Source organism: Onychostoma macrolepis, chromosome 13 (assembly GCF_012432095.1).
Source record: "Onychostoma macrolepis isolate SWU-2019 chromosome 13, ASM1243209v1, whole genome shotgun sequence".
NCBI classification, from domain to species: Eukaryota; Metazoa; Chordata; class Actinopteri; order Cypriniformes; family Cyprinidae; genus Onychostoma; species Onychostoma macrolepis.
The window spans coordinates 11608537-11636013 of record NC_081167.1 but is presented as its reverse complement, the minus strand read 5'-3'; the positions used below and the strand labels follow the sequence as shown (position 1 = coordinate 11636013).

Here is a 27477-nt window from a genome sequence, read left to right as displayed (position 1 = left end):
TGTCTTACTTTATTCTCAGCTAATGAGACTTACCGGCCTGCTCTGAGTGCACAAAAACATTCCTACACACAAAATAACACTAGAGTGTGTGGTAAACTTTATTCGACCTTTAACGCTTTCTCAGTTATGAAATAGACATTTTAGAGTGCATCTGTCGCTCGTGATTTCACTGAAGATTTAAAATGACAACATACAAATGTTTGAAAAATAACAGGTTGCTGTTTTTATCCCTAAAATGCATTTCTGTTACTGCACTTAAACATATATTTCTATTAACGTAATTTAGTACTTGTTACATTTTTATGATGTCATTCCCTTAGATATAATATCAGAAAGATCAATTATTTTTTAAAGAGGAAATAAGTCACCAAATACTGTTTAAAGAAACGTATGGGACAAAGACAAATACTGTATTTCTTTTTATTTTTTAGAAAAATATTTTAATGTAGAAAAAAGTAATTAATGTAATTTCAATAAAAATAAAATAAAAATAAGTTCTTTCTAGATTAATCATAATAAATTTGTTATTCTATATTTTAACAAATCTCTTTGCATTACACACCAAATAGAGATAAAATGATCAAAATATGTGACTTCAGCGTCCTGTTAATTGTAAAAGTCGTATTGGGGACACAATTGAGAAATACAGGCGCTGTTTCCTTAGAATGAGCCTGATGCTATTCAAATTCGAGATATAAATAATAAATCTGGGGTAGTGTGGATCTCTTCTCACCTATCACACTCATACGTCTGCGTCTTTCATCTCTGAGCTCTGTATGGGGCTCTGCAGCTCTATGGATGTGATAGAGTTTATCACTTGCTCTCGTCTGGAAGTGAAATGGATCACAGACACACTGCTGCACACATTCCCTATTAGATAGTCGCAGACCTAAACAGATAGATCATTCCTTCACGCTCGCATGCGTTTGGCTGCTGAATAAAGAACACGGTCGCTATATCAGGGTGATCTTGGAGCGTGTATTAAATGTCAGTTTTGAATATATCAATGAATTTTAGAAGCAGTGATGAAACACTTGAAATGGCTAATCAGGACCCCCAGCATTTATCCAGCAATCCTTGTGCTTGAGTTATGGATATATCCAAACTGTGAGGACATCTGGATTAAGCTTCTCACCGATCAACTCGAGAGATAACAAATCTTGAAGCTCTTTTTCTCTTAATTTCTCTCTCACTCTGTCTTTCTCCTATCAGACATTGCAGTGGGATTGTGCTCAGCTGGGACAAAAATGCTCTTACCGTTCATTCCTTTGTTTATAGCTGTTTTCTAACATTTGATATACTTCCTAATATTCTATTTAAGGTGTTTCTAAAAGGTTTAGTGGCTCTTGAGATACTGCAGTGACCTGTAGCATACACAGAAAGGGTCACTATAGGGTTTGGCCCCAGTGACAACTTTTTGTACCTTTTTTCTGAGAGCGAGTGTTGTTATACAGGTACGTGTAACCAGTGAGTCTGCATGCTTTTTATTTTATTTTGCTTTTAGTTTTTATTTATTTGAAAACAGTTTTCTGGTAGATATCAACATAATGTTCTGCTCGTAAACACTCAATATGAAGAAGATCACAAAATGATATGCAATACGAAGTTAGAAAAACACATATAACCTAAACCTACATATATCCTAAACTGCAGAATCTGTTGTATAATCTATTGGAATTCTTGAAAAAACTGGCTTTACCAACATTTTTCTAACGACAACTCCAAAAACCTACCTGTACATACAATTCACTGCAATTTTCAGCTAAAATGAACACTAGTGGCTTTTCCACACAAATTATGATCACAGGGAAGACAATCAGTTAATAAAAACTTCGAGCATTTCCTTGCATAATACAATGTTATGACTTCAGAACTCTTTTACCATAATGATTTGTGAACTAATATTATAGAACAAATACATACTCCATGATATAATAATATAATATAATACATAATCCATAATACATAAATACATACACTAATACATTTGTAAATATGATTTGTAAAATAATACATTTTGGCATTTGCATCATAGCCAGCTGCATATGTACAGGTTTTCTAACAAAGTAAACTTGCTCAGTAGTTCACCTGGTACAGCATTGCACTTGTGATATTGTGCGCTGGGGTACGAGTCCTTTGAAATACCAGTCACACTAAAAAGATGTAAATGCAAACTAAAATGGCATGGTTGTTTCAGCAAATGTGTTTCTGTTTCACATCTGCTTCTGTTACCACTATCAGTTATGTTTAGTGTAGGTAGGTAATGTTATATTCAAATGCAATAGAGCATTATCCTTTCAGCACCGCTCACCGGACATTTCCTTATCTAACTGCTGCAATACATACAACCACCAACATCATAAAACATTGCCAGATTCACACTGATCAGATAAAACTGAACGTGCCACTCAGTGTGATTTGAAAGTGTAACGAATTTGTCCAAGATGCAATGTAATATCATTTTGCAGAAATGTTGTCACAGGCATTTTTCCAACGAGTCTACACTGAATCTAACCTCTCGACCTGTTCTGTGGTTTCAGTTTAAAAGTAAGTCATTATTGAGAATCTATTTATTTAAATTATTACTAATGATTATTTAATTGATTAAATAATTAAACTTTAAGTGTTTGACATAGATGGCATGCTGTGTTTTAATGTAATTAGAAACAAATATGCCCAAATAAAGGTAAAAAAAAAAAAAAAACATGCCTGAAAATCTATTACAGGGGGCAGATACTTCCACTTAATGAAAAAGTTAATATATGACACTGTTGGAGACTGACATTAAAATCATGGTGAAATAATAGCCCGAGTGTGTTATTAGACCAGCGTGTGACAGGACTCCGTGCTACTGCACATAGCTGAAATACCCACCAAAAAGCAAACCGCACTGTCCCACAATACGCAACAGATGAAGAGCCAGAGATGTGTGTGTGTGTGTTTGAGGACACCTGTCCCCAAAGCTCACTCCTCTCTACGGCTGTCTCTCACACATCCTCACTAATCGCTGATTTGGCAGCGTTACTCTGACAACATTCCAAGGTCCAGTTTCAGGAGAAGAGCTCTCACACACAAGCTTACACAATTACACACGGACGTACACTCACACGTCAAACACACAGTCATTCTGGGGGCTTTATGTCCCTTTTTCTTAACATGGTCACCGGTTTGAACTTTCATCGCAGTGTTACAGCTGTGAACTCACTTGCGAAATGATGTTAAGACGTAATACTTGTAAAAAAAGTGCTAATATATTAAGAAAAGTTCTCATATCTTACAAGAGGATCTGACAAACGAAAGCCAAGATAGTGATAACGCAATATTTCATAATTGAACTCTTGGACTCGAGCAACTGATTTCATTTAATATCATGTTTCACAATATGGGAACAGTGTAATACACTTTATTTGTAGAGACCTCAAAGTTCGACGTGTTTGCAAGTGCGCAAGAAATGAAAATTAACCCTAAAAAAGCATTTTGATACTAACATACTAATTAAAAAAGTATGCTCTGTAAAAAAATAAAAAAAATAAAATAAAATAAAAACTGCTTAAATACAACTTCATTACCCAAATAATTTTGACTCATCCCTCAGTTTTTAAAAACAAAGGATGTGTAGATTCAGTAAACTTAGTAAGTTCTGCATGCAAAGATACTAGGATGTGATGTACTGTAACTATCCATAAAGCATTTTTAAAGGAGCCAAATTCCAGCTTATTTCTGGATAGCCGGTAGTTCATTCACATTAAAAAGTAATCCTATACCTACAAATGATAATCAAGATAAAATAAAACTTTTTGTTTTACTAAATAATTTGCTTTCAAACTTTCACATTCATGAAACCGTTAGATGTCTATTGTAAGTGGATTACTGTACATGGGTTTTTAAAGACTGAGGGACAAGTCAAAATAATTTTCTGGAGTAATCAGCAGCATGCCACAGATGCTGGCGTTACAGCTTGAGCTGTATTTAAGCCAGAACATTCTTCTGGCGACAAGCATGAAAAGGTACATTTGAGCAGCTCTTTGAGTGTGTCCACAGTGCCTGCTTTCCTGAAACATTCTGGCGTTGTGTTGCAGAGCCAAACGCTTTCACACAGAATGCGTCTCTCTGTGGAAACATCTGGAATTTGAAGGAATTAAGGATGCCAAATATGCTGCCACAAAACCTCTATAGCCAAAGGGCAGAAATAAGAATTATAATTATGAATCTGACTTTTTCAAACTCTTTTCTTCTTGTATTCACAACCTCATATCATCTCATATCATAACAACTTGCAACTATTAATTTTAGGGGCCGCAAATTGCAGCCTGGGTTCACTTGAGTGAGATACAACTTTTGGAACTACTCTATTAATTAGCTACTTAAGGGATAGTTCTCCCAAAAATGAAAATTTTGTCATATTCACTCACCCTCATGTCACTCTGTGAAACATAAAAGAATATATTTTGAGAAATGTGTGTCAATGGAGATAAATGTCATTTGGTTCCCAGTGTTTTCAAAATATATTTTTTCTCTTGTTTTTTTTAATAGAACAAATGTGACCCTGGACCACAAAACCAGTCTTAAGTCGCTGGGGTATATTTGTAGCAATAGCCAAAAATACATTGTATGGGTAAAAATGATAAATTTTTCTTTTATGCCAAAAATCATTAGGATATTAAATAAAGATCATGTTTCATGAAGATATTTTGTAAATTTCTTACCGTAAATATATAAAAACTTAATTTTTGATTAGTAATATGCATTGCTAAGAACTTCATTTGGACAACTTTAAAGGCGATTTTCTCAATATTTTGATTTTTTTTCACCCTCAGATTCCAGATTTTCAAATAGTTGTATCTCGACCAAATATTGTCCGATCCTAACAAACCATACATCAATGCAAAGCTTATTTATTCAGCTTTCAGATGATGTATAGATCTCAATTTCAAAAAATTGACACTTAAGACTGCTTTTGTGGTCCAGGGTCACAAATGAAGAGTTCAGATGCAAAAGCCTCTAAATGCCATCTGAAATTTTCTTCTAAAATGAGCATTTTTCTCAAGCTCCTATATTTATGTTCAGTTATTTCATTTTAATTGCATAGAAAAGGACCTATATATTGCCATTAGAGTAAAATAACTGAACCTAAACATAGCAGCCTGATAAAAATGCTCATTTTAGATGAAAATTTTAGATGGCACTTAGAGGCTTTTGCATCTGAACTCTTCAAATAGTCATATAGGTTTGAAATGACATGAGTGTGAATAAATGAAAATAATAATAATAATACAATTTTTGGGTGAACTATCCATTTAGTTTAAAAATAAATAGTATATTTAGTGAGTTTTTGTTTAGTCAGACTGTTAGTGTTTATTATTTAGTTCAAATCCTGAACATACATATAGTTTTTCTTAGCAAAATGGCAGCTGATCTTGACAGTCAGAGATCACACATTTTCAATGTAGAGAAAAGTGTAAATTATGACAAAATATTTATTTTATAATTTTTTTTTTTTTTTTTTTTTTTTTGGCAGGGGAGGTGAACTAACCCTACTAATAGTCTAGTCCGTGAGTTTGTTTAGTTAGGTCCATCTGTCAGTATTTGTTTAGTTCAAATTCTGAAAAAAATATTTAAATTTTTTATTTAATATTTAAAATGTTTTATTTAATAAACCAAGCAAAATTGCAGCTGATCTTGACAGCCAGTGATCATATACTTTCATTGTAAAGAAAAGAGGTTTTGACGTTGTTCCATAGAAAAAAAGTTAACAAACATTCTTTTTCACCAACAATAACTGTGCGACTTAATTATTGAAGTTAATTATTTTATTTTATTTATTTATTTTGGCAGTGGCATTTACATCCAGTTGGTTCAAAAATCTGAAGTGAATAGACAAGATGCTTCTGCCTTCTCTGTCGTCAGCCAACGGTAATGAGCATGTGGAACAGTCTTCATGTGTCTTACTCTTCTTTTACCATTCAGAACACAGAGTTCACATTCTGCTGTGCTGCCATTTAGACTCAATTCAAATTTCCTAAAGCTCTCTGTAAACTTCTGTCAGTATGGCAGGGAGTCCCTCACCCCAGCCAGCTTCAGTCTGGACTTCAGCCACTTGTCAGAGGAGTCTCCACGCTGACGCTACGTTTGACACATCTCTCCTCTCTCATCCTCTCACTTGCTTGTCATTTTTCCCTTCCGCCTTGCCCCCTCCCCTTTCTCCCATTTTCGCTCTGTGCGTCATAAGCGTTGGTGTCTGCAGTGGCTTTTTAATAGGGGCTGAAAAATGTCGCCGCTTCTGCCGTCCAATGCCACAGACTAACGGTAAACATCTTGTCTGGTCAGAGCGCAGTGCCAGCCGGGCACACACATGCACATGAAAACATGTTTTTACTTTATTAAATTTAGCAAAAAATAGTCAGTGACTCTGGCCTTTCTGAAACCACATCGAAGGTATTAATTATGCTCAGGCCTCCCAAACTCTGCCTCTTATTGCATACCTCAGACCACCGATGAGTGTGTGTGTATGTGCACTACACACACTAAACCAGCAACAATTACAGAAGGGTCTGGCACAACATGAGTCCAGCAAACACACTTATACACAAATCAAATGAATTAAGTGCAGTCGAGGGGAGATTTCCTGCACCCTCTGTTTTTAGGTCTGTTTATGCAGTGAGGCCATTTTGGAGTCTTTCTTTTTGGTCAAAAAAGTATTCAGTGTGTTGACTGAGGATACAGACCAGCACTGGGTACAGAGAGCCATAATCATCCTTACACAACTCGCAAGTCATAGTTACAGGGACGTTATGGTTTTAAAGGCCATTTTTATTTTTAAAACTTAATAGGGGCATTATTTGAAGTTATATCATTTGGTATATCATTTTAAGCGCTCTCAGTGGTTAATTTATAATTTTAGTTTAGTTTATAACCATTTTCCGCTCTCTCTCTCTTACCATTATAATTAAATGTGCCATTTGTTGCTTATAGACTTCCTCTTTCTTCTTGGGGAGGAAGTCGTGGCCTAATGGTTAGAGTTGGACTTGTAATCCAAAGGTTGCGAGTTCAAGTCTCAGGTCCGGCAAGGATTGTAGGTGGGGGGAGTGAATGTACCCTCAATACCATGACTGAGGTGCACTTGAGCAAGGCACCGAACCCCCAGGCGCCGCAGCATAAATGGCTGCCCACTGCTCGGGGTGTGTGTTCACTGCTGTGTGTGTGCAATTTGGATGGGTTAAATGCAGAGCACAAATTCCGAGTATGGGTCACCATACTTGGCCACATGTCACTTCGCTTCTTTGCATGTAATATATAATAAAAGCGGTTTTCCCAGTCCAATATATTCTACATCTCTCCATCATTGTCTTTGCAAAGCCTTTATGATGTCAGAAACCCGACATCAACAGAATTGCAGTCTTTTGAAAGTTTTGAGCTCTGAAAGTTAGTGTATTCTCAGGATATGACCCCTTTAATTCTGACAACTATATATATTATGGTACGCTGATTACAAGGACCCTGAGGTGTTCTCGTATACCCTGAAATGCACGTGAGTCATCAGGTACTTTTTGTGTGTTTATAGTGTATACCACACATAAAGCAGGGAGGGATGGAGTCACAGTGAAAGCTGCGGTGTGGAGTTATCCACAGTTATCTTGTGGCCTATCATCAGCTCGAACAAACACATAGCTTTTGCATTAGAAATATTCCGAAGACCTGTGAAGCGCCCACCATTTTGGGTTTTGTGTGAGCAGTTGTGAAATGGAATCATTGTAGTGATTTTTTCTAAATCTTCTGTACACAAAAACTCATCTTCATCTATTGAACGCCAGCTCCTGCATCATCAGCATCACATGCATGCGTCATGGTACTGTCTTGAATGTGCATCGAAGACTGACATGGAAGAGAAGAAATTGAATAATTTTTTTGTTGTTTTTGCGCACAAAAAGTATTCTCGTAGCTTCATAACATTACAGTTGAACCACTGATAGACTATTTTAACAATGTTTTGCAACAATTTGTGTTGCAAAGATGAACGAAGGTCTTATGGGTTTGGAACGACATGAGGGTGAGTAATGACAGAATTTTCATTTTTGTGTGAACTATCCCTTTAACAATGTCATTTACTTTTAAACTGTAACATTTAGCATGTGCAGGATATTGCTGCATCAGCCAATGTGTTATTGTAGGAAATGAATATAAACATTTGCCAATTTAGTTTTTAATTTACACCCCCTTTTATTCAATACTTTTTGCAACTTCCATTTTGCCAAGATTCTTAGCCAAGAGACTTCTCCCGTAATGCGAGGTAGTGGCAGAATCCATTTTTGTGTTGATTTTGATGTTTGTTTTGTATAATTGTCCTGATGGAAGATCCATGTTACGTGTCGTGTCTGCTAAGGAGGCACACGAAGAGGAGTAGAGGAAACAAAAGTCTTTTATTAATAATCCACAGTAGAATTCCAGGAGCATTGAGTAGCATAACACTTATGGCAAACGAAATAGCAGACAAGGAATGGAGGGTGAACACAGGCTTTAAATAAACGTAATCAAGGGGAAAACAGAATCAGGTGAGAATCTAATTAACCAATGGGGGAACAGAAGAAATTAGGTCAAACATGTGACCGAACGCCCCCTCCCGGAACGGCGCATCCCCGCGCCGACGAAAACAGTCCAACAGAGGAGGGAGGGTGGGGGTTCTGGAGGTGGGCGTGGAGCAAGTGGAGGGCAGGCAATGGGAAAGGGGCAAAACCAAAAGGTCAGTCCAAGGGAGAGTGGAGGGTGGGAGGAGCCAGGAGCAGGAGAAGCCAGGTGGTTATCCAGAGGCCAGCCAGGATGGCGGCCCACGGCGGAGTCGACGGTGGGAGGAGCCATGGTGGAGAATGGTCCGATGACACCAGGGGGCTGACTGATGGAAACTGCGCTGCTGGAGGAGGAGACCCAGGTGGAACGGGGCAGACGGAGGGCCAAGGCGGAGCTGAAGGCTCAGGCGACTGAGGCAGAGGCGGGGATCCGGAAGACCGTGGTGGAGCCGGTGCGACTGAGGACGCAGGTGGAGCCGGAGGGAAGGAGGAGCCTGACAGAGCCGGAGGGATGGAGTGATGAGGCAAAGCCAGAGGAGTGGAGTCCCGAGGTGGAGGATGGTCGACGACTGACCAAGGCGGAGCCGGAGGGACGATGGAGCCCGGTGGAGCTGGTGGGATGACGGTCAACGGTGGAGACGAGGGAGCTAGGAGCCGAGGTGGAGCCGATGGGTCGGAGGACCGAGGTGTAGTCGAGAACTCGGAGGCTGGGAGTGGAGACAGGGGATCCGCACCTCTGAGCGGAGCTGGAGACTGGAAGTCCCGAGGCGGCAGAGCAGAGCGCATGGCAGGCTCTGACTGAGGGTGAGCTGAGGGAATGACAGGCATCAGCGGTGTTGGAGGCGAGGAGCTGACTGGCTTGAGAGGAGGCGGGAGAGGGAACACAGGAGGTTCAGGGCTGGATGGGACCAGCGGAGACACAGGAGATTCAGGGCTGGACGGAACCAGCGGAGACACAGGAGATTCAGGGCTGGATGGGACCAGCGGAGACACTTGAGGGCGCTCTTGAAGCGCGGACTCTTGGATGCGCTCTTGAAGCGCGGAGGTAGGGAGGCGCCTTCGTGGCGCAGGCACTGGGGGGCGCTCTGGAAGCGCGGACTCTTGGGGGCGCTCTGGAAGCGCGGAGGTAGGGAGGCGCCTTCGTGGCGCAGACACTGGGAGGCGCTCTTGAAGCGCGAAGCTGGACGGAACCAGCGGAGACACAGGAGATTCAGGGCTGGACGGAACCAGCGGAGACACAGGAGATTCAGGGACACAGGTTTGTACTTCTCCCCACCAGGAAATCTCTTATTTCCTCTTTATAGTTCCCAGAGATCAGTTGCAGCTCACCCTCAGTCGTAGGAGTGTGGGCGGGGCTTCCCTCCAAGCCCTCGAGTTCCACCAAAACTCCCTCGGCGATGGATGATGTTGCCGGCTCACGATCTTGGTCAGTGGATGGTAGTGGCTCAGTCACAGCGGGCTCTGGCTCTCCGTCTGCAGTGGGCTCAGGCAGTATCTCCGTAGATCGGGGTGACGGCTGGCTGGTCTCTGGCAGTGGTGGAGTGGGGCTGGTGGAGATATGATCCTCCACAGGGCCGACGGTGAAAGCTGACTCGTTGTTCATCAGCACCCACTCCACACAAGCGGCGAAATCCTCTTTGGGACCGTTCGCTGGCAGGCGTGCCTTACACTGCTCGCTCAGGCTGATGATGTAAAAGACACGAGCGAGCGGTCCGGGAAGTGGGTAAGGCACGCCAGATCTAGAAAGTCCCTTGTATGGTCCTCCAGCGAACGGTCCAACTGCTTCAGGCACAGGAGTTGGACTCCGGGCAGATCCATCCCGGGAGAGGACAAAACGAAAAAAAAATAAATAAATAAATAAACAAAGAAAAACGCCACTTAAGTAATTAACTGTTTTCGGTCTGCTATTCTGTTACGTGTCGTGTCTGCTAAGGAGGCGCACGATGAGGAGTAGAGAAAACAAAAGTCTTTTATTAATAATCCACAGTAGAATTCCAGGAGCATTGAGTAGCAAAACACTTATGGCAAACGAAATAGCAGACAAGGAATGGAGGGTGAACACAGGCTTTAAATAATAAACATAATCAAGGGGAAAACAGAAACAGGTGAGGATCTAATTAACCAATGGGGGAACAGAAGAAACTAGGTCAAACATGTGACAATCCAACCACGGCCAATTTGTAAGATTTCTAACAAAGGCAGTCAGTTGGTTGGCACTTGATAGAATCCATGATGCCACATGCAGAAAAATAGGCACAAAACATTAAAGATTCAGTAGTATATTTAATGTGGTCATGGGGTCCTTTTTTTATTCCTCTGTATCCCTTTAAACTCATCTCGCATGTGCCAAAAAGCACTTTTTTAGTTCTGTCTGACCATAGAACCTGGTCCCGTTTGAAGTTCCAGTCGTGTCTGGCAACTGAATATGCTGGAGTTTGTTTTTGGATGAAAGCAGAGGACTTTTTTTTAAAACCCTCCCAAACATCATGATGTAGGTGCTGTTTGATATTTTTTTAGGCTTTCCGAACCCAAGACTCAACTAATTTCTGCAATTTTCCAGCTGTGTTTCTTGGAGAGTCCTTGACCACTTAAACTAACCTTCTCACCGTGCATTAAGATGATATGGACATAAGTCCTCTTGACTTGATTGGAATACATTGCCCTGATTGTTGAAATGGGAATTTTCAATGCTTAATCTATTTTCTTACAGGCTGTTTTTTGACGCTTAACAAGCTTTTGCTGCACATCAGAACTTTGGTTTTACACCTTGAGATGGATGATTCAGGGATTCGGCCTTTGTATTAACTCATATTTATACTTCTGTGAAACAGGAAGTCATGGCTGGACAATTTCATGTTTGTAGTCTCTCTGGTGTGCTAAAATGTATAGCAACTATGACCTAGTACCTATGAATGGGAATATATTTCATAGATATTTTATTCATAAGAATTTCTAGGGGTGCTAATAATTGTGGCCAGTGTATTTTTTTTAAATATATTTTGAATGAAAAACGATGCAGATTTTTTTTGTTCACAACCACCATTGCTCATATTTACCAATAATTCCAACTTTTTTAGGTCTCAATATAAGCTTTGCGTTTCTGTATTTATTGTTCAATTGTTTGTGTGTTACTGTATTTTCTGATTTTACAAAGCAATGATTTTCAGTGATGGAGAGCATGCCATTGACAGAGAAATTTTCATACGGTTTCCTTCAGCAACGCACTGCTCATTCCTTCAAGGCTCTTTAGGATGACTTCAGCATTACTCGTGCCATTGCGTGACCAAACACATTACGCATCTGTACATAAACAAATGTCCTCATTGAAGTTAGCTTCAGCAAAACTAATTATGCAGAAATATAACCAAAAGTTTGAAAGGCACTTTGTAACATACAGATGGCTATGGCAAGATTACAGATCTGACAAATCCCATTGAGAGTCTGATTTTGAAGAGTCTGACTCTGAGGTGACTGATTTCCAGTGAACCCTGAGCAATTACATCCAAGGTACTGCACAGTGGGACAACCTGGTAATAGGGTGACAGCAGTCAAAAATGACATGCAGGGAGGAAAAACGAGAGAAATCGAGGCTGGTTGGAGTCAGAGAACCCTGCAAGAATGAAAAAAAAGAGGTGTAAAGGAATGAGGGATGCAAAGCCTCCCCCTGAGCAAACAGCTCTGAATCAGACACACCAATTTAGACCTGGCTCTCTCAAACACATTTGTGAAAGGAGCTCTTGAGCTGCAGAGTGAAGTCCACGCACACGAGCGCACACACACATATCTAAAGGCACTGAATGAGTCTCTTCAGAGCTCTAGGGAAGCAGGATGTTCCCCTTCAGGACATATTTGAGTCTTTCAGCTCTGGAGAGCCTGCAGGACTCCAGCAAACAAACACTCACAGTCACAAGTGCAATTTGTGTGACGGTTTGTTCTAGTCCAAAACTTAGTAAGTTTTTGTGTTTTTCAGAACTTAGTGGCACAACATTATTCCTATTATGACGACTAATTATTCTATTACATTATTGTATTAAATTATACAGTATATTACATATATAATACACACATTTACGTTTACTTGCCGTTTCTTTGTAATTATTCATGAATTTTTCTAGCAATATCTCAGTGAAAATGGTTTCAGAGTAGATTCTACACCAATTTATTTCTCCTGCTCTATGTGAGTGTGTTATATCTGCAGTTTCTTTGTGATTATTTCAAGTAATTAGATATAGTCCCATGTATGAATTGCCAGTTGCTGAGTCATGCACCCTAGCAAAATCACAGTGCTACTTTTGTATGATTTTGTGCGGTTTCTTTTTTTCATACCAATGTCAGTTAGAATCGCTAATTGGTGTCATTAGCAACTTAGGCTCTATTGACAGCATTTGATATGGCATTGTTGGTTTGGTAATACTGCTGTCAATAAGGCTTAAGTTGCTAATGACACCAATTTGCTATTACATCAACAAACAGGTTAATTAGTGTCATTATACGACTTAGCTTGACCACTGACTGTAATAAATTGGCCTTGGAGGACTTCAGTATTTTATCTCTCTCCCTATATATATAGCAAAGAAATGAAAATGTCTCAGAAGAGTAAGGAAAACAGTAAGATGCAAACAAAATGCTAACTAGTAAATAAATGAATGATGATTTATTATATTAAATTGTTGTTGTATTACATCGTAATAGAATATATGTGACCCTGGACCACAAAACCAGTCTTAAGTGTCAATTTTTCAAAATTGAAAAATTTTCCATTGATGTATGGTTTGTTAGGATCGGACAATATTTGGCCGAGATACAACTATTTGAAAATCTGGAATCTGAGGGTGCAAAAAAATCTAAATATTGAGAAAATCACCTTTAAAGTCGTCCAAATGAAGTTCTTAGCAATGCATATTACTAATCAGAAATTAAGTTTTGATATATTTACGGTAGGAAAATTACAAAATGTATTCATGGAACATGATATTTACTTAATATCCTTTTGGCATAAAAGAAAAATCTATAATTTTGACCCATACAATGTATTTTTGGCTATTGCTACAAATATCTCCACGCAACTTAAGACTGGTTTTGTGGTCCAGGGTCACATTTTTTTTAACCCATAAGGTCATCCTGATCACACTGTCAGGGTTAATTTTGCATTAATGATTAAATAGCTGCACATTATCTATAGTTATTTTTAAACCTAAATATATATATATTTTTAATTTGACTGAAAACTAAAAAGTGAAAGTAAAGTTTTGGAAAGTAAAGTTGCTTCACCACTGCTGACATGTTTATTTGCTGTAATTTATCCATGATGTGTGCACAAAATGTATCCACCTTATTTTTCAATGTGGAAGCAAGCCGTTTTCTGTGAATGTGCGAGACTTCCGGTTCATTAGCCAAGTAGGGAAATAACGAGAAGAATAACAACGGTAAAACTGTTTGCAATAACAAGCAGTTGGTTGATATTGGTTGATAAGCAATTGCTTGGTTTGACTGCCATGATGTAGCTACACTCAAAGAGGAAAAACTGTACTTACAGTATGCCAGTAATGAGATAAGACCCAATTACTTGCTCATTCTTTAAGTTGTATATAATACACTGTCAGAAAAAAAGGTACAAAAGCTGTCACTGGGACATTACCCTTTCAAAAGTATACCTTACTTACCCATAAAAGTTGCATTTTAGTACCTTAAAAGTACAGATTTGTACCTAAGTTAGTATCTAAATGATATATATCAGTGCTTTTTAAAAGGGTACTGCCACAGTGACAGCTTTTGTACCTTTTTTTCTAAGTGTAATAAACAAAATTGTCTTTAGCATACATGCTAGTTAGTATGACATAGGAACTTAAATTTATTAGGTTGGTTAGAAAAAGGCATTTGTTTAATAAACTTCTTTTGTTCTTGTACTAAACTAATTATGTGTTAATAAAATTGTACTAAATTTAATTGTTTATTGAACTTTTTTTTTTTTTTTTGAGTGAAGCGCTATTTAAATGTCAGTGTTTCAGTTAATTTCAAATATATATATTTTTTTGTCATTCAAATATTTTTGCCTACCGAAATTTCAACGCATAAGTTTCAAAATGTACTTTCTTTCATTGCAATTCAATGCAAGATATCCTTATCAAATTATTCTCTCCCACTCTTGATAATTATTGACTAAATGTGACCCTGGACCACAAAACCAGTCTTAAGTCGCTGGGGTATATTTTTAGCAATAGCCAAAAATACATTGTATGGGTCAAAATGATCCATTTTTATTTTATGCCAAAAATCATTAGGATATTAAGTAAAGATCATGTTCCATGAAGATATTTTGTAAATTTCTTACCGTAAATATATCAAAACTTAATTTTTGATCAGTAATATGCTTTGCTAAGACAACATTTAAAGGTGATTTTCTCAGTATTTAGATTTTTTTGCACCCTCTGATTCCAGATATTCAAATAGTTGTATCTCGGCCGAATATTGTCCAATCCTAACAAAGCTTATTTATTCAACTTTCAGATGATCTCAAAATTTTGACTTATGACTGGTTTTGTGGTCCAGGGTCACATATAAACCTGAAATACTGAGTGTGGCCAGTATTGATTTAAAAAGAATGTGACAAGCAAGCACTGGTTTTGTTGTGTTTATTGAAAAGGTTTTGATTGACAGCATAATTCCGTCAGGCACAGACTGATAGAGTGTAAAGAGTTTAACAGCTCGGAAGGGGCGCAACTGAAACAGAACGGAATGTTCCACAGATACAGAGATATGGAAAAATAACACAAAACACTGTTAGTCAACTATTCCATTCTTTTGTTAAACAGAGAGGGATGCAGATGCTGAATGCCTTTAATTCTGCAAACGTGTTACCTCACCGCATAAAGAAAGAAATCTACCTGGAATGCAATGCAATTCTTCTGTAAGAAAATACTGTAAAGAAGCTTTCATCCCTATTAAAACAAAAACACACCTATATAAAATCTACTCGACATATAACAATCATTTGCAAATTTAAATCTATAACTTAATTTAATATCTTAATTCTAATAAGAGCTGAATGGCACTATCAAATAGAGCTTAAGAGGAAAAAACAAATGTGTAAAATGAAAGTGTGTCGACATCAGACCAGTATTGCTCAACATCCAGCCACTTCAAAAGTGCTGGGAAACACATTGTCCTTTGAAACTGTCTGGATGTTCATTGTAAACATTTATGAAAACTTTCTTCAACCCCTAAACGCATCTTGGCTCTACCTCCATCCCAAAACACACAAGCATGAAGGAATGCTGTCCTTTTGAATAAGAGAAGGTCATGGAAGCAAGCGGATGAAGGAAAAACAAAACAAAACAAAACATAAATACAAGGAAATAAATAATGTGGGTTTGTGACAAGGAGGGAGAAGGACCAGCAACATTGTTTGATATGTTTGAAACAATGCAAAAGGGCTGTCAGTAGTAGAGCGAAGGATGCGGAGGTGAGCCAGAGGTTACAGGTTGTACAAAAAAAAAAATAAAATTACCAAGCTGAGAGCGATCACTTGCCCTGCCATCCCACACCACCAAACAGTAAACGAATGACTCCACACGTAATGGACAAACACTCTAAACACTGTATCCAACAGAACATGATGTCCCTCAGCTGGAAGAAGAAATTAGAGAACAACGTCATCCGTATCTTTAAGAACCCAATCTGAGACTTAAGGTAACGAAGTGCCTTACACATATTTACTCATTTCTCATTCGAAGAAACACCCTGCTTGTATCTTTTCTTGATGTGGCCGTACATTCAAACCATACGTCGCAATATTCAGCCACTCAACTCCCTCCCAGGCACTTGACAAGTACAAAAATTCAATGGTTTGCAGGAGGAGGGAGCGACTGCTTCGCTCGGCACCTGTACAGTCACCTCCTATCAAATCTACAGTTTTCGTAGTTTAGCAGCAAGCGAATCATCCTCTTTTTTCACCCATTATATATTATTGCCGGCTTTCTGCTTGAATGCAATTGTCTGAGGACACCCTGAGACACGACCAAGCTATCCCATAATGCTTCGCTTAGATTCGCAGGGCCAGAGACACTCATCTGACAACCATGCACGCTAGAGTTGAATAGCAATAACGGTTCTGTACTCATTAACATAAAACTCAGAGCAGAGAGAAAGATTTTGGCACTTCGCAAACACACCGACCTGGAGGATTACCTCAAAATGTTATTATACATATTCATTAGCAAAAGAGCAAATAAGAGCGACAAACTCATAATATGGTTTCACCATATATCTATATGCCATGGTAGGTTTTACCCACATAGCACTCCTTCATATCATAGAGCTGGATGAAAAGACCACAGCGCTCATAATCAGAGAAAACCAACACTGTTTTTTGAAATACTGTAGTGAACGGATCTCATGCATGGAAGCCCAAATATGGAGATTTTTTATTTTAATATACAAAAATGATGAAAAGTGCTTTAAGTGTGAGTCTGACTGGAGTTAAAAATACACACTGGTGCAGTTTCCCCAAGAAGATCAGAAGCACTTGTGGTCCTTTTATCATTAAATTCAATACTGAAATACGGGCAAAGCAACTTCTGGCGTACTTGTTTCGTGTTTAGAATTCATAATTTCGTCATTTTGCTCTGTTGATATCGCCAATTAGCTTCTCATACATTCTTGTCACTGTAAACTAAGAAATGGAAGAAAACAAGCAAAATAAAATAAAATACAACCCACCGGTTGAAATCTTGCACTTCTGTGGTAAATAACTTACAAAATTTGTTTACAGTACCAAAACCCGACTATAATTTTAGACCCCCTTAAAAACCTTACGTCTATAAATAGCTTTACAAATATACATGTTAATTCAAATAAAACTTTTGTTTTGCTTTTTTAAGATTAAATGTTTACATGATCTCAACAGTGTATGCTCACTTGCTCTTAAAATGTCATTCTTTCTTTTTTTTTCTTTAGTTTTTTTTTTAAGTACACTGCTACTGACTGCAATATGATACATATTTATATCTATATATTTACAATAAAAACTTTAAGATACATACAAAGCACACAGTTATATATCTTCTAATTAAATCTCACATCTAGGAGACCTTTCTCTCTTTTCTTTTCTTATTAAAAAAGGATGAAAAATGTTCTTTGTGAGGAGTGGAGAGGAGAGACTGGCCATGGGTTTGATTCTCACTCCAGTCAGATATTGCTGTAAAAACACTTCCTGTCCATGTGTGACAGGACGACTCTGTCTGTCGCTTCGGGATCGTGTTGTAACAGTGTCGATCCATTCTTTTTGTTTCCTGTCCAGCAATTTGTCTGTTTTTTTGGTAGGCACGGAATGGTTTGACCCTTCTGCTCGCGCAAAGGAAAAACGAAACTGGCCAAATATAAAAATAGGAATTCTCTTTTCATAGACAAAAAGCTGAATAATGATTTGGAAGAAAAGGAGCTGAAGGAGAGGGGTGTAATCCGTCCTTCAGACCTGTGAACAGTTGGAAGTCTGAAGCTTCTCGTTGAGCATTTCATGAGATCCACACTGAACCAGGAGCCCCGTCTGCACTGCCGCCACATGCTGGTCCAGTGCAGCGAACCGGAAGGTCCCCACAAACCACCATTTCTGTCCTAGGCCCTTATGTTCGTATGATCCCATTGCTGTGGAGGTGATGTTTAGGGAGGCAGGGCTCGTCAGGTAAAGGGTCGTGAGCAAACACAGAGTCGTCGCCGGAGGAACAGGTGCTGTTGGAGTCTGGACAGGTAGGGGAATACTGTTCAAATGGCACCGACAGGTCCAGATACTCCTGATGGATCAAACACACATAAACAAACACACATCAGAATTGGCAAGTTCAGGTTAATAAGAGTTAAGGTGTTTGGTTTTCTGCACTAGAGCTCTTACGTCAGTGGAGGTCATGGAAAGAACCCTGTCGTGATCCTCCACCAGCTGTCTGAACGTGGGTCTTTGTGAAGGAACAGCATGCCAACACTCCCGCATAATCATGTACCTGCACAAATCACAACACAAAACAATACAAGCATTTAATATGTGCCAGACATAAAAAAAAAAATTATATTGATGGGCAATAGGTGTGTCCACGTCATGTCGGAATTACTGTAATTACGAGATTCCGACTTGTAAAAAGCAGACTTGTAATTACGTTTAATAACTCATAAACTGACTTTTCCGAGAGCACAAGCGCAAAAAAAACAAACTCTAAATGACATTTTAACAACATCAGAGGTAAATGTAGTTAAGCATTTTTCTTGTAAAATGTTATGTTTAATTCCTATTGTTACTATTGTTAATATCTTAATAATGTAAGAATAGTCTAAAAGTAAACGATAAACAATACAGTTGAATAACTATCTAATGTCCTGCTAAATAAACTAGCTTAGGCATTTGCACAATGGCTGTTACTTCTTGTATTGAGGGTTTGTCTATTACTCAAATTTCACAGATTAGCTGCCATATAAACATTATTTTGAGTGTGAGGATGTGAACAGATTTCAAGTAGAACGTCTGGATTGTCATCTAGCAAATACGGTAATTAGGACATGGAGTGAAGGCAGCAAAATATTGAATTGCAACTTTTCTGATAAAAATACATGAAAAAACAATGCATATTTTTTTAAAGAGTTCAGGCATGCTTGTTTGTACAGCTGCACAATTTGTCCAAAAATGTTTTATATTATTATTATAAATAAATAAACAAAAAACAATTTTTACTACTGTAATAATATTATTTCACTGTAAAATAAAGGAGTATTTGAGCTCTCACAATACTAATTATTTTTTTGACTACCTTAATTTCTACATTTTGAATTATTTATCTTCTCTTCTTTTTTATTTTTAATTAAATTGTAGCTTTTGTGATTTAATAATTGCACTAAACCATATTGGTATTATTAATCGTTCAGCCCTACTTTACAGCTTTATTTTAAGAGAAGAATAAAAAGGTTTTAAGAGTTTTCTAGATGAAAAGCAAAGAAGATCAAAAGCGTACAGTTCATGAGTGCAGTTTGCAGGTTTGTCCATCCGATGACCCTCCTTCAGCAGTTTAAAGAGCTCCTCCACTGGGATACCTGGGTACGGTGAGCCGCCCAGTGTGAAAATCTCCCACAACAACACTCCGTAAGACCACCTGAGATGCAAGAGAGGTCACAGTTCAGAGCAAACAAGGGGCAACAATCACACATTTACAGTACAGTACAAAACATAAGTCTTATGAACACTTGTTAGGCTTATATATGCTGGTTGTCTCTCTCTGGGGTGTAGATACTTGGCAGATGTGAGAGAGGAGTTTTGTTGGTTCTCACTGAGGCTTATAATGTATGTTGGTGATATGAGACGTGAGTCTATTAAACTAGAGCGAGTGTGTGTGCGCACATATGTGTATGTGGGTGAGTGTTATCACAAGCTGCTCTGTTAACTCAGGGCTCTTTTGTTTTGGCCCAATTCCTCCCACGCCACCACTGAGCAGTGCTAATCAAATTAGCCACGCTAAGAGACAACAGGAGCTATGAGCCAGCTAATGCTACCCAGCCAAACACACACACACACACACACACAGTCAGTTAGAAGCCTTATGGGGGCTGAATAATTGGCTCGTCATTATATCACTATCCGTTCATTAGCTTTATGTTGGAGTCAAATCTCATTTACGCCCATCAGCGTGGTGCTCACACAAACTCACACACATACAGAGCAGATCGAGTGAAAGAAGGGCTCACTGCTCGTATATCATCGAATAAGTACAGCCTATAGGCAGAGGCAAATTATATTATTCTATTAATGCTGTCTCAGGCCAACTGTGATTAAAGAGTATTTAGACATATTGGAAAGTGCAGCTCCGGGTACCAGTCTGAGTTTGATGAATGAGTGTTCGGTCTACTGAGAGAAAGTGTGTAGTATACTAACATACTAATCAAAACCTGCTGTGCAAACACAGACACACACACTACCGTTCAAAAGCTTAGGGTCAGTGAGATTTTTTATATATATATATATATAATTGAACACATTTATTAATCTATATAAGGATGCATTCAATTGATCAAAAGTGACAGCAAAATAAATGCTGTTTTTCTGAAATTTTCATTCATCAAAGAAACCTGAAAAAAATATCACAAAAATGTTAAGCAGCACAACTGTTTTCTTTGATAATAAGACAATAATAATAACATTGATAATAGTAAGAAATGTTTCTTTAGCACTAAATGAACATATTATGATGACTTCTGAAGGATCATGTGACAATGCTGAAAATCCAGCTTTGCATCACAGGAATAAATTACAGTTTATATTTAAATTGAAAACAGTTACTTTAAATTGTAATGCTATTTTACAATACTGATGTTTCTACTGTATTTTTGGTCAAATAAATGCAGCCTTAAGATCATAACTTTCCCACATTTCTGAACAATAGACTAGATGCAAAAACACCAATGTTTCCTATACAATTCAGATTATATATGCACACACACACACACACACACACACACACACACATTTATATTTATGTAATAACATATTTGTGCTGATCCATTACATGATTTTTTTGTGAATTAGACTACACTAGTTATGCTGTTTGTGGGGCAGTCATGGCCTAATGGATAGATAGTCGGACTTGTAACCTGAAGGTTGCGGGTTCGAGTCTCAGGTCTGGCATTAATTGTCGGTGGGGGGAGTGAATAACCAGCATTCTCTCCACCTTCAATACCACGACTGAGGTGAGACCCTTGAGCAAGGCACCAAACCCCCAACTGCTCCCCGGGGCCCGCAGCATAAATGGCTGCCCACTGCTCCAGGTGTGTGTTCACTACTGTGTGTGTGCACTTGGATGGGGATGGGTTAAATGCAGAGCACAAATTCTGAGTATGGGTCACCATACTTGGCCACCCGTCACTTCACTTCACTGCATGTTTATTGTTGAGCGCAGTCAGCAAAGAACAGAAAGATGCGTTGTCTTTGTTTTATTTAAAGGTTCTCAGCCCTTTTAATGTTTTTTTTCACATCTCTGAACATCGCCAGTGAATTCCAGTGCAGGAAACACTGGCACACTCTCTTGGATGGCTTTGATGCTATCGTTGCAGGGTTATGGTGTTCACTTGCATTCCTTTACCGCTTGATGAACTTTATGAACAGATGGCATGAAGTGATGGAGGGAAAAAGAAGAGGTATGCATGGCAATGTAAACTCACACATCACTCTGGTGCGTGTAGACGCGGTCGAACAGTGCTTCTGGTGCCATCCATTTGACGGGCAGACGACCCTGAAAAGACACAGATCAGTCAGAACAACAGTGGTGCTGACCCAGCAAGACATACAAACGCCCAACGAACATCAACAGGCCTGCAGTTTAATCTCCTACTGTCCTATCTAATACAAATACACTTCAGCAGTCCGCGCCAACATCGTTCCGCTCTCCAATGCTCTCTAATCTCCAACTGTCCCATCCAATATCCAAATACTTCACCAGCTACACCCCACATCTAAAACCCGCCGTCACAACACCTAACAGTTCCATTAAACACATTCCGTTTATTGTACCAGTGTTAGGGAAGCTAAGATGATCTTGCTACAAGTCATTATAAGCATATTTAAGGTAGTTCAACTATATTAAAACCAACCGTTTAAAATGGAGAAAGCACACTACATGCTATTAACAAAAATGTAACTACACCGAAGGTATATAAGCAATTTCATTTAAATTATAACATATAATAAGTGCTGGGAAGTAATTGATCATGTAATCTGGATTACGTAATCAGATTACAAAAAATAAGTACCTGTAATTAGATTATAGTATATTTTAAAATGCTCATTATCAGATTACAGTTACTTTTTTATGGATTACATATTATTCACACAAAGGTAGTAAATTATTTATAATTTACTGACACTCCCTAATTATTCTTTTTTCTCTTTTGAGATGTACTTTCCAGAAAATCCTACTGTGTTTAATAGCATTTAGCTTTGACTATATTAACAATATAGAATGGCCATTTAAATGTCATGCAAATAAATTGGTGATCCATGCTTTTAAAATTGGGGACAAAAGCACCTCTCAATGAGTTAGGCCATGTATGTGATGGATAACTATGCATGTTACTAACACTGCTGTTATATATAGCTGTGAAACACTGTATCTCCATCATATCCAATGACTTTTACTAATTACTGATTTGGACAAATGTCTGGACAAACATATAAAAGTAAATAACATAAAAATCGAAAAGTACTCAAACAGTAGTCAGCATACATTACCTAAAATGAGTAATCTAACAGATTACGTTACTAACTACATTTTTTGAAATGTAATTTGTAATCGGTAATGAACTACAATTTGCCAGCACTGCCAATAATTTTCAGATTACATGACTGAAAATAGTCAAGTCGCTATTTTCAATCCCAAATTTATATTCTGCTACAAAAAAGACACAGGAATGAGTTTAGAATGAGTTCTACCTACACAAAAGGTGCTGATTCAAATGACTCGTGTGTCAATCTTTTTTAACCAGCTCATCACAATGAATTAACTTTTTAAAATGTTACAGTGCTATGTGCTGGGTTTTTCCACAGCTAAGCTAATGTCATGTTACTGAAAATGTAGTGAAGTTACTGTAGCAGCACCCCTAGTTTTAGCTAGTACTGCATTTCACAATGTACTGCAGGCCAGGTAAACTGTGATGTGTTCAATACTGCCCAGTCCTCTCTAATACCCACACGTTCTTATTACCAACTCCAGACCTCAATCAACAGTTAATTAATTTATGACAAGTTGCTCATAAACGCACCTTCAAAAGTTCCTAAACTAAGCACACACAAAATTCAAAACCTGCAGCCTTGACATTTGAAATACATTGCATAACCACATCCGCTGTGTTTCAATCCAATGCCACCCAAGAGCTCTATCCTTCAAGCATTCTGAGATTGATAATAGTGTCGACTTACGTTGGTGGTCTTCTTGTAGTAGTCAATGTTGTGCACATCTCTAGCCAGGCCGAAGTCTGCAATCTTCATTACATTGTCCTCGGTTACCAGAACATTCCGGGCCGCAAGATCCCTATGGATACACTGGCAACACAAACAGAAAGAGCACCATCTTTTATGCTCAAGTCTGATAAATACACTCTATGACGTACACATCTGGAAAATAATAACTAGCATCCGTAGACAGCATTTATAAACTTTATAAACAATTCAAGCATATTAAATTATTTCTATTTTAAAAAGTTTACAAACTGAGATAAGTAGATGTGTTACCTTCTTTGAGGCCAGGTACTCCATACCCCTGGCGACCTGATAGGCGCAGGACACCAGATCCTTAAATGTCAGAGTTTCATTTGGGATTTTACAAGTGTCAAACGAGTAGTCCATCCCAGGTGGCCTTCTCGCCCGCAAGTATTCCCTAAGATTTCCTTTAGAGGCATATTCCACCAGCACATACAGAGGACCTGCGTGAACACAGTCAGAAACTATTCAGTCAGAAAAATCTAAACTAACAAAAACTAAACATAATGGAAAAAAGGCCTGGATACTGCATACTGACCATCTTGTGTGCACGCTCCCAGCAAGTTGATGATGTTTTTGTGTTTTCCAATCATCTTCATCATCTCCATTTCAGACACAAGGTCCGAGAGGTCCTTATCTGTGCCGTCATCTAAGAAAACAGTAAAATATTATTACAATTTATAAGAACTGTTTTCTGTTGTAATATATTTTCAAATGTAATTTATTCCTGTGATTACTCCAATTTTTAGTGCCACATGATTCTTCAGAAATCATTCTAATATGCTGATTTGGTGCTCCAGTAACATTTCTTATTATTATCCATGATGAAAACAGTTGTGCTGCTTAATATTTTTGTGGATTTTTAATTTTTTTTTCAGATTATTTGATGAATAGAAAGTTCAAAAGAACAGCATTTATGTGAAATAGAAATCTTTTTCAGAAAAAAGTTACTGACCCCAACATTTTGAGCGGTAGGATATATTATTAGTATATTAGTATTTATTATTTAATTACAGTTAAGCACACTCACTGTATTTATTTGTGCTCTGGGACTGATGTTTCTTTTAAGTTTTTGACATTCATTCATAAGTTAAGACAGTTGATTGATTTCTTATGCAGTAAACAGCAAATATAATTTATACTATCTGGACACACACTCACCTTTGAGCATCTTGACAGCAACAGTGAGAGGTTTGTTGGGTTTCTCTTTGTCAATCCCAATGGCTTCAGCCATCACTACCTGCCCAAAGCAACCCTCTCCCAACGGTTTTCCCAGCGTTAGTCTGCAACAGAATCATCAATCAGCAAGGGACCAAACCCATATTATTACGGTCATTTGATGTTCACTTCAGCTTGTAACTCACTTAGTACGTGGAAACTCCCACTTGGGGTCAGAGGGCAGTTCAAGTTCAGAAACGTTGGGCAGCATGGGCCCATCGCTGGATGACAGGCGGGCGATCCGGACCAACGGGGTGTTTGAATTCATGGAAGAGTTAGATTCCAAGGACACCTGCTTGGGTAAAGAATAAAAACAGCATGTTATTGTCCCTGAAAGAGAATAAGACAGTGAGAATAAGAGCGAGACAGAGAGAGAGAGAGGAAGGCTCAAAATGTCTATTTTAAGAAGATCATCTTCTCTGAAGTGTTGTGTGTTGCAGACAAAAACATGGTGTCTGTTCCTCAGAGGAGTGCTTCTGACAGAGAGAGGTTTGTTGCTGTCAGATCTGCACATAATGGACCACAGAAGACTGCGTGAAGCAACATTTCACTGCTGCCATGCACACATAGCTATGATCTGGAGGTTTGCTGTTGTCTTGTATCCAAAAAGGTGCTTGTGAGCCACCAGCCCAACTGGCTCTCTTTTTTCTTTCTTCCAACTAACATCAACGGAATCATCATAATGTAATATTTTCATCCAAATCTGTGGTTTCTCTCCAGCATTGATTTGCATCTTTTTAGCTATCCATAACTGTCTTTGCACAAGAATCAACACACAATGTATGCTGAATGTCACGACAATGGCATGTTTGCCTTAACTTGAGCTCTATTCTTTTAGTTCCTTTAAGAAATGCAAATCTGTGTAGACTTTCATGAGACACTGAGAAAGTATGTCAGCAGTAGGAAGATCAAATTGTTTGACAATGACATCTCAATATTTTCTAAACTCAGAACTACCTCAAAATACACACCTACACACACGCACACTATTTGAATGAAAAAATAAAAAATGAAAAAACACTGCAACATGATTATGTAGCTTGCGTTATTTCCAGTGTGACATTGTCAGGCTTTGATTGTTGGAAATAACTTGAGGGAAAAAGAAGAAGAGATTGAGAGAGCGACAGAGATTAGAGAGACAGTGTGTGTCAGCTGCAGCTGCTGCGATTTAAAATGTTTAAAACAACTGAGAGAGAGCGAGTTTCACCAGGAGAGAAACATGATATAAACACTGGCAGTCTCCAGGAGAGCATGAATATCCCTCTGCCACATCACATCTATGACATCCACACAGTATGTCTTCATAGACACCAATAGCCCAAAGACATACTACAACAGCATTACGTTAAAGAGAGAAAGAAGATAGGAAATAAGCTGATCAAATCTTGTATCTACTTTCTGTTACCTGTCTCTTGAGGGGGAATTTGGACAGTTTTTGAACGGGTGGTGTAGGGAGAGTCTTCTGTGTATTCATCCGCATACGGCAGAGGATAATGATGACCATGGTGAGGATGAAGAGCACACAGCCCGTCACGTAGATGAGGATGTCCGCATAGTCATCCTCTCTCTCCATCTCCACCGCTGACACAGAGCACAAGAGCACAGATTAGACATGCGGTGATGACACTATGAGACAAATGTACCAATGTGTTGCACTATAGATGAAACAATGACTGTTGTGAATGGTGTTATGTCTGAATTATATTCATACAACACACCTTTATAGTATTTAGAACATACTTTCTAAACGGCTGCAAATTGAGTACTTATTTAAAAGAAGTACCTACTCAGAAATATGTGAATTTTGGACACAACGATTGATTGAAATGTTTTAAAATTTTCAGGGTCTGAGTGCTCAACAAGTGCCAAATGCAAGTAAAATTGGCTGAGCTTTGCTTTGATGAGAAAATAACTGATTTTTTACTGGGGACTGCAACATAATATGTAGCGTAATCACATTGTGATAATGTCTGATCCTCACTGATGTAAGCAACACAAATGATTCAAAGACATACACACCATTTTTCAATGGCCAGTAAATTTTCTCAGTTCATCCACCTATGTGGAAAAAGGTTCATTTTGGACCCTGTTTATTTCTAATACACATAACCACAAAATTCAGTTTATCAACTTGAATAAAACATGAAACCCAACTTAAATTGGCTACTAACTACAGCCTCGAGACTTTCATTTAAAAAGAGAGTAACTTTAGAAATAAGCCCCACTAATGGTTAGATTAGAGATCGTGTTATTGTTTTATTCAAAGTTATAAAGCAGAAAGCCTGCAGTTAATTTACAGCCACCTTACAAACTAATTAACATGCTAACAGGTACAAACATCCCATAATGCCCCTCTCTCCGGGAGGCTTATTTGGCACTTGTGTGATGAGCCCCACAGATAGAGTTCAGTGGCTCTACACGAGACGAGCGATTTTAATTACAGCAGCAGAACGGAGAGCAGGATAACAGGATGAGCGCAGAGGATGTAAGAATTAATGAATCGGGCCTCCCAGATACTGGGACTGTGTGCCATCAGTAAATACTCCAGTAAACACGACAAGCACTTCCATCACAAGCCCATGTGTTATCGAGTGGAAACAGTCTGTGAGGAAAAACCCATCATCCGTCTTTTTTCTCTGCATATGTCATGTTTAAATCTGAAAACAATTACAAACTACCGGGTTGTTTTTCAGAGGA

At 38.4% G+C, this 27477-nt stretch overlaps 1 protein-coding gene across 6 annotated transcripts in view; it reads right to left on the bottom strand.

Annotated features, from left to right (window-relative positions):
- Window positions 1–15178: 15178 nt before the first annotated feature.
- The window catches only part of fgfr3 (fibroblast growth factor receptor 3), a 42921-nt gene continuing 30622 nt past the window's right edge, over window positions 15179–27477 (bottom strand). For 5 of the 6 annotated variants that reach the window (XM_058796123.1, XM_058796122.1, XM_058796126.1 and 2 more), the window contains 10 exons: window positions 26186–26361; window positions 24927–25075; window positions 24724–24845; window positions 24101–24211; window positions 23815–24005; window positions 23503–23625; window positions 21750–21820; window positions 19553–19690; window positions 18448–18553; window positions 15179–18349 (listed from right to left, as the gene is read on the bottom strand). In XM_058796123.1, the coding sequence (XP_058652106.1) occupies window positions 18182–18349; window positions 18448–18553; window positions 19553–19690; window positions 21750–21820; window positions 23503–23625; window positions 23815–24005; window positions 24101–24211; window positions 24724–24845; window positions 24927–25075; window positions 26186–26361 (1355 nt within the window). In that variant the 3' untranslated portion in view covers window positions 15179–18181. The remainder of the gene's footprint in view (window positions 18350–18447; window positions 18554–19552; window positions 19691–21749; window positions 21821–23502; window positions 23626–23814; window positions 24006–24100; window positions 24212–24723; window positions 24846–24926; window positions 25076–26185; window positions 26362–27477) is intronic. The other variant, XM_058796125.1, reaches the window with a different exon arrangement.